The sequence below is a fragment of the Microtus ochrogaster genome, unplaced genomic scaffold (genome assembly GCF_000317375.1).
Source record: "Microtus ochrogaster isolate Prairie Vole_2 unplaced genomic scaffold, MicOch1.0 UNK163, whole genome shotgun sequence".
Classification (NCBI taxonomy): domain Eukaryota; kingdom Metazoa; phylum Chordata; class Mammalia; order Rodentia; family Cricetidae; genus Microtus; species Microtus ochrogaster.
This window is the reverse complement of record NW_004949261.1, coordinates 117,911-126,432: the sequence shown is the minus strand read 5'-3', so window position 1 is coordinate 126,432 and position 8,522 is coordinate 117,911. Positions and strand designations below refer to the sequence as shown.

At 37.7% G+C, this 8,522-nt stretch overlaps 1 protein-coding gene across 1 annotated transcript; it reads left to right on the top strand.

Moving 5' to 3' along the window:
• The first annotated feature begins 6,184 nt into the window (after positions 1–6,184).
• On the top strand, positions 6,185–7,129 carry LOC106144479 (vomeronasal type-1 receptor 2-like). The gene has a single exon (XM_013355539.2). It carries the CDS (start codon positions 6,215–6,217, stop codon positions 7,127–7,129), a length of 915 nt encoding a protein of 304 aa, XP_013210993.1. The 5' UTR covers positions 6,185–6,214.
• Positions 7,130–8,522: the final 1,393 nt, after the last annotated feature.

Below are 8,522 nucleotides of genomic sequence, written 5' to 3'. Positions count from 1 at the left end.
TCCAGGAGAACAAGGCCTTCTGAATCAACTAAGTAAGGACATTTGAACTTAGAGACCAAAGAAACAAGAACAGAGTCTGCATGGGTCTACACCCTCTGTGTTTATGTTGTAACTATTACCATAGTACCTTTATGGGCCTCCTGAATATGTAAATGAGTGGGTCTGATTTTTGTACCTTCTCTTGGAGCTCTTTTAGTTATCTAGTTGCTTGGCTGTTCAAATTTGATAGGGTGATCTTCATTTTATCTGTTTATATTTTATCTTATTATGTTTTGTTTTTATCTATTAGTATCCTGTTTTCTTTCTAACAAAAGACAGAGACTTTATCTGGAAATGGAGCAACTGGGAGGGTTAGAGGGAGGGGAACTATAATCAGGATATAGTGTATGAGAAAGAATCTATTTTTAATAAAAATACTTTTAAAAGTAAGATACAAAAGAACTGTGGAATGTCCAATTTTAATGCCCTTGAATGCTAGTTACTAACTTTGGAAATCTCCCAAGATAATAGGTGTTAAAGAAAAGCTGCCATGTCTATCTAAACCCAGACAGAACCATATAATAGATTTGTGCCCCATGCCACCTATTCCCTCTCCTAGTGTGGGACTTGTGTGGCTCTCCTTGTAAAACCCAGTGTACTCTAAGGACTCACAGAAAAGTTTTTCCCATCTCTTTAATTGCTTCTGTGGATTTGCTGTCTTAATCTGGGTTGTTTTCATTTACAACTAAGTGGAGCACGGTTTTTGAGAAGGTATTCTTAATCCCCCATGCAGATGCTGTTATGAATCTAGAGCTGAAAGTTACAGGTCCTGTGGGGAAGAAGACCAAGGAATTATAAACCTGTAAGTGAGGGACCTGAGTCTCATCTCATCAAGACAGACTCAGTTGTGGACTACAATGCCATTTTAGTCTGGTTTAACAGAGCACACTGTAAGTACATTTTCTCTTTTTACTAAGTCACAAATGACCAGAGTATCTATAGTTAAAAGGGAATAAGAAAAAGTCACAATTGCTAAGTATTTATTGCCAAGTAAGATCCTGAAAAATGTTTTCACATGGAATGGGAACTATTTCCTGCTGGCAAAGGAGGGAGTGTCTTCTACCTTTCCCATTCTGTGGAAACTGATGTCTCCAAAAGGCCCCTTCCTATCTTGTGATAGCAATGTCACTCGTTTCTATATAAAATATAAATATACATGCAAATGAAAATGTCCAGATAGATAGAGAGATACACACATACATTTTTGATAGATAGATGGATAGAGGATGGATGAATGGATGGAAGGATGGATGGATGATAGTTGTAAATTTCATGATAGGTAAAGAGAGATATATACATACATGATAGATATATAGATTATGATAGATATATGATATATAGATAGATAGACAATAGAGAGATAGATGGATACATGATGTATGTGTGATATATCTTTCATAGACAGATATGTAGGTTCTTGGCGAATAGATAGATATATAAACAGACAGACAGATAGATACATAGATAGATAAACAGCTGGAGGGCTACAGGGATGGATAGATAGATAGATAGATAGATAGATAGATAGATAGATAGATAGATAGATGATAGATAGATGATTGATAGATAGATACACAAATACATAGATAGGTAGAAATAAAGGTACACAGATACATAGGTAGATAGATAGACAGACATACAAACAGACATGTAGATATATGAAATAGAGAATATAATGTATGTTTGTGGTATATTGCTTATTTATGCGTACTGACCAGAGGAACAGTTGGATGTTCTTCTGTATCCCTCTCTGTTTATTTCTTTAAACATGATCTCTGTCTGAATCAAGAGTTTGTGTTCTTTCCTTAGCCAGTGGGCAACAATGCAGCAATGTCATGCAAGTTCTGTGATCTGAGCTCTGGTCCTCCTGACTCATGTGATAAACACTTTTACTCATTGTGCCATCTACCCTGCCCCCACATCATCCATATTGAATTCTGCTTTTTTTCATCTCTTCTTTGATTAAAAGCTATTAACACTTCTTTTACATTTTTATTTTCATTACTTTTAATTATATGTATACATGGAGAGACATGTGCACAAGTGTGTGGGGGAGCAAGCAGAGCCCAGAGGAATTAGATTTTTCTAGGAGCTTGAGTTCCTGCTAGTTGTGAGACACCCAGTGTAGATTCTACAAAAAGACCCCAGATCCTCTTTAAGATCAGCAAGTGCTCTTAACTACTACCGACCTTATCTCCAGTCCCCAAAGTTACTAAGCTTAAAATCAGAGGAGGGTATGCCAACACTGCCTTACTAAAATCGTTTAGGTAACCCTAAGGGATATCCTTTCATGAGTAAAGAAATTGCACTAAAACAGAAGCTTTTGTGTGACTGAAAGGAGGGTGTGCATATTGAACAGCATGCCTCACACACAGTGGGACTGGCTCTTTCTTCCATTGCAGACTGAAACAGAAATCCTGTGTAAATTAACACAGTAACAGAGAATTCTTCCAGTTAGTTTTGCAAAACTTTAAGGCAAAAAATACCCTTGGCATCAGCTTAAGGGAGGCAAAGAAAACACAGTTTCTATTATCCTCAGCTCCCCAAAGTGAGAACTGTGAAAACTAGACTTGATTGAAAACTGATAAAAGAGAAAGCTAGCTTTTGACTGGTGTGTATTTGACCTTTGCTGGTGTCGTCTGAAACTCAGGGGACTTGTAGAAAAATGAATTCAGGGTTCAAATAAAAATGTTATAGAGAGTCCAGTCCAAAAAGAGCACCATGGACTGGACCGTGCTCAAGCAAGGAGCACTGAGAGTGAAACAGAGCAGGAAGGCATTCTAGGAACAGTTGCTTCTGAGTACATCCCTCTGTATCTGAATCCCTTTAATTGCAGACACAGCTTCTGCAGCTCCCTTGATGCCCAAGCTGAAAGACACTTTCCTGGTTTTGCAAAATGAAATTATGAACAAGTTTCATTGGAAGTATGTCAGGTAGACAACTAGCATGCAGTTTCTGGGCTAGGTCTTTTATCACATTTTCTCCATGTTTTGAAAACATTTTGCACAAAGCCATCTGTCTACTGATGAGCTTTTGTTTTAGATTTTTCATTTTCTCTTTATATATTCCATTTCCCATTCTTTTGAATGAATTGCCTATTGTAGAGTGGTGAAATGACTAATCAAAGATATGGTATTTATCACAAAATCTGACTCGTTAGAACTGTTCTGTTTGAATATGGTGTCTATTACCTTATTGGATTTTCCCACATTGCTCAATAGCCTTACAGTTGTTGCCCTGTAGAGCAATATATTTTGTCCTTTTCCCTTCTCCTTGTCTGATTTCATGCTAGTATGCTGTGTTAAGTCTCTTGTTCTAAACAATGTATTTGATTGCTCTCTTGTTACCTCATAAAAGCTCTTTACAACAGAAGGTCTATTAAGCAAGTATGGGGATTCGAATAAACTTCTGTGGTGACAAGAAGAAAGAAGAACCACTAGGAATGTCTTCTGATACCAGGAGCATCTTCCTATACCAAAATCTTCTTCATTTGCATGTATTTATGACATTATGATGAGCAGATGTATTGAAAGCTAGACTGGGTCAAGACTTCTCCAGAGCCCCACTGAAAGAGTCAAAGAAACCTAGTTCCATGCAAATGAGCAGACTTGGCAGGGCCAATCTGCAGCCGAGACCAGGGCCTAGAAGAGTTAAAGTTGTGGTTCCTGGGAACTTGGCTTATCTTCCTGGAAAAAAAAAAAAAAAACGGGAATGATCAGTCTAGGGTATCTATGTGCTTGAAATGTGATGTTTTCGAGGTAGTCTGTGCTCCCCTTTTACAACTCTGCCTGATTATCTTTCTTCTGATTTAATCCCATTCTCCCCCGAATTAGCATATAACATGTTGTACTTTACTTTTTAAGAAGCTTGCTTGGCACAAGACATAGCTTGCATTAGACCTCCTAATCCTACCTATTCTACCTTCTTATCTCTGATCCCCTGGACTTTCCTCCTCAGGACCCTGTCAAGGAACAGCACCTGCTAGCTCAGGGCAGAGATGTTCTTTAGTTGGTTAGGGAGATGGTCTTGGATTGGCCTTTCAAAGATGTTACCTTGACACCTGACTCTCATGGTCTCGCTCTAGTCCTCTCCCTCCCTCCTTTTATTCCCCTCTTTCTCTGTTATATTTTAAAGTTGGCACCTCAAAGGCAGATTTGTTCAAGCATTGATACAGTATTAACCCTAATCCTTGCACTACAGTTATTGACTCTGTCTCTTTAACTGACTGTTAGATCTGTCTTGCTAACATTTCATGTTATTTTTTCATGTTGCAGAGAGACTGAGATTATAATGTGCACCAACAGATCATTGTAGTAACTCCTCATGTGTAAGGCTCTGAATTCAAACAGACACCAGCATCTGATGGCATTGTGTGGAATATGTTAATGCTTTCCAGCTGGGTGATGACAACTTACTTATAAACTTCATATTGTATATCTGCTGGAAAAATGTCATAGACCTATAGGAAGGATAATCTTTTTCACCCTTACTATATTAATGAAATAAGAACATAAAGGACCATATTCCTTAAAAAGCATTAAAAGTAAGCCTTTTTTTAAATCAAATTCAACTTTTTTCTTCACTCTCACAACTGGTTGACCACAACATGTTGGAACATGGTATGTATCTTGATGGATTAGGTAACTTGAGATATGACAGACATTTGGTCTTACTGATTTCTTTTTCTGGTAAAAATCCCAGCAACACTTGCACAGATATATGTGTTCACCTGTTATGTGTGGAGCACACAAACAGTAACTGAGGGTGAACAGTTGTGTTCACCACTTTTTACAAGGATATAGGAGTATGTTTGGAATCCTCCATTCCTGTCATCATTGCCACAATGCAGGGTTTCAGCCACTCTCAAAATAAAATCTTTTAACAGGAGCTGCTATTACTAACAGACCTTCAGACTACACACACACCACTATGAACAACAACATGCTAAGCTGTAGTATGATCTTTATGGTTTTCACCAACAGGAAGAAGACTACTTGATCTGTGACTCTCCATCACTCCATTCACTGCCAGAAGCTTGTATCATTTCCATGTGATCATCATCCCTGTAGCACTCCATTGCTACAGCATGAAAGCTTCCTTCACAGACTAACCAGCATGCACTTGTGATGCTTTACAAAACTGTCATTAGCTTTGGATGGTTCTCGTCTTCCTCTCTGCATCCCCTCCTGTACTCTTCTACCTTCAGAGGATGCTCTTCTGCTTTGACTTTACAGGTGTGTTCTACTGGCCAACCTTCACATCTACAACTCTTCTTTTCTTTCTCCTGAGATTATGTTTATAATTTCAAGCCTTATATCCACACTATCACAAACATACACACACACACACACACACTCCTATACACATACACATATATTATATACTAATATAATATATTAAAGCTGAGACCTGGTAATGAGAGAGATCATGTGGTATTTGTCTTCCTGAATCTGGGACACATTGTATAATATAATAAATTCCAAATCCAATAATTTTTTTTACAAATTCATAATATTATTTCTATTAACAGGTGAATAAAATTCTATTCTATATATGTGCTACTTTTTGCTTTTTATACATTTATTTATTTAATTTTGTGTGTATTGATGTTTTGCCAGAATGTGTCTGTGTATCAGGTACATTCCTTATACACTCAGAGATCAGAAAAGGGCACCAGATCCCCTGGAATTGGAGTTGCAGGCAGCTATAATGCACCATGTGGTTTCTGGGGACCAAGCTGGAGTCCTCTGCAGAAGCAGCAAATGCTCTTAACTGGTGAGCCATCTCTCCAGGCCTGATGTACCACATTTTTAATATCCATTGATCTATTGATCAGCATCTAGGCTAACACAATCTCATTGATATTGTAATGAATGTACAGATATCTCTTCAGATAATAATCTTCAAAATGAGACATGCAAAGACACCAAAAATGAACTATACATATGTGATACAGTTTTATTTGTGGAGAAGTTTGAAAACCTGAGGCATCTTAAGGGTATCTTTCATAAATTTTGCTCTCTATCCGTATCAAAAGTGTGACTATCTTATTATAATCAATGTATGAGAGTGAGATAGTGATACAGTTTGAACTATTAAAGTTTAATACATTTTGAATGTCCTATTTCTGAATGTACTGATAAAGTTAAATTTGTTTATCTAAGGTGGAGAGAACATGGTTCCAGAGAATTTGCCTATGGGGATTTTGTTTTTCTCTCAGACAGCTGTAGGGATCTTGGGCAATTGGTCGATTCTTCTTCCTTATGTTGCATCTGTATTCACTAGAAAAAGTCTGATGCCCAAAGACCGGATTTTAAGGCATCTGACTTTAGCCAATTCCTTGGCTATCATCTCAAGAGTAATTCCTCACATAATGGTACAGCTGGGCTTGCAATATCTCCTGGATGACCTGTTATGCAAACTTACTCTCTACAGTAACCGGGTGTGCCGGGGCATTTCCCTGCACTGCACTTGCCTCTTGAGCTGTTTCCAAGCAATCACAATCAGCCCCAGCAACTCCAGGTGGATGAAGCTGAAATACTCAGTCTCCAAGTACATGGTTCAGTCCTGCTCACTCAGCTGGCTTGTTCATCTGCTTCTAAACAGCAAAACAGCTGTAGAAGTGATTGGATCTGGTACTAACAAAAACTTCACCAAGAAAATCAAGTTGGGGTACTGCTCAACATTTGTTTCTGGCAATACTGTAACTGTACTATATCTGTTCTTGCTTTGTTTCACTGATGGTCTATGTTTGGGTCTCATGGTCTGGGCCAGTGTCTTCATGGTGAGTACCCTCCATAGGCACAAGAGTCAGCTACAGCACATCCACAGTGCCCAGTATTCCCTCAGAGTCTCCCCTGAAGACAGAGCCACAAAAACCATCTTGATCCTTGTGTGCACCTTTGTCCTCTCCTACTCAATGTCCTTCATATTAGTTATATATACTGTCGTATTTGACAATCCAAGGCTGTGGATAGTCAGCATATTTACATTTCTAGACATGTGCTTCCCCACATTTTGCCCCTTCATCCTTGTCCCTAATAACAAGTCTGCTCCCAAGAATCATTTTCCCTGCTGTAGGAGAAGGTAATTTAATGTGGTTACTTATCTGTTGTGATGAATTCAAATATTCCTTTATCCATTATTAAATTTAGACTCACCCATGACTAGGTGTTATTAAGCAAGTCAGTGACTGTTGACATCGACAGTTGTTACAACTACTGTAAAGCTGTCTAAACAGTTCCATGAGATTAAGATACCTTTTTATTTTCATTACAAAAGCTATGAAATTAGGGATCCCCATGTACTGAAGAGTATCTTAATCTTACAGATATCCAATCAGGTGTTGAGGTATAAATTTTTCTACAGAAATAGCCTGAACTCTTGTCCCACTGCTTCAACTTAATGAGAGAATAGATGGGCAAAGAAAAATCTAAGCTCTGTGTCATATTGAGAATAAGATGTCTATGTGACCAATGACGCTGTATTTATTCATGTTTTTGCTTCACTGCTGTTCTGCATCTGATCTTATGGTCTGGGCTTTTGACTCCACTTTCAGGTTCCTCTATGGGAAGAAAAATTAAGTGATGCCTATTTACTGTGTTCATTGTTTCTTCAATTGTCACAGAGACATCTTTAGCCACCCCAAACTTACCATGTACCATTGTCACCTCCTATTCAGTTGCTTCTATCCTGGTATTCTGTATGACAGCCTATGACAACCCAAACCTTTGGAGATTAACCTGTACATTCTACAAATGTCTCCATAGTCTGTCTCATTGTACTCATTAATGTTGCTGACTTTGTCTCCACACTCTCTTTTTCCATCCATAATAAAATATATTTTATCTATGTCACTGTTTTATCTATGTCGCTAATTCTATTGATTCTTGTTCATTAATATATTAATATGTTCTTCTATTCTTTGTTTAAATCTAAGTCTCATTATTGACCAGACGGTATTAGGTAACACGACGGTCAACTGTGATAGTTCACTTGACAAGATCTAAAATCATCCAGGAAACAAACATCTGGACACATTTTGGAGGGAGTTTCTAAGTTGGGTTGATGGAGGAAGAGGACCCAATCTAATTCTGTATAGCCATCAATACTCTTATTAGATTCCTGGACTAAAATAAATAAGGAAAGCAAGTTGAGGACGGGTATGCATCTCTCTTTGCTATCTGAACACAGATGCTGTGTGTTCAGATGCATCACCCTGGTGATTGCATGATTTCTTTCCACAACGGACTGTGTGCTCAAACTGCAAGTTAAAATAAACCCTTCCCATCTTAAGTTATTTTTGTCATTTTTGTCACAATACTGAGGAAAGAAATACAAGTAATTCAATAGTAATTCATCCTAAATGATAAATATATATATATATTTATCCATATATATCCATATATATCATATGGATCATCATAGAGGAGCCGGCATATTTAAATAGGGCAAAATACTGAGGACTTTTAACATTTTTGTGA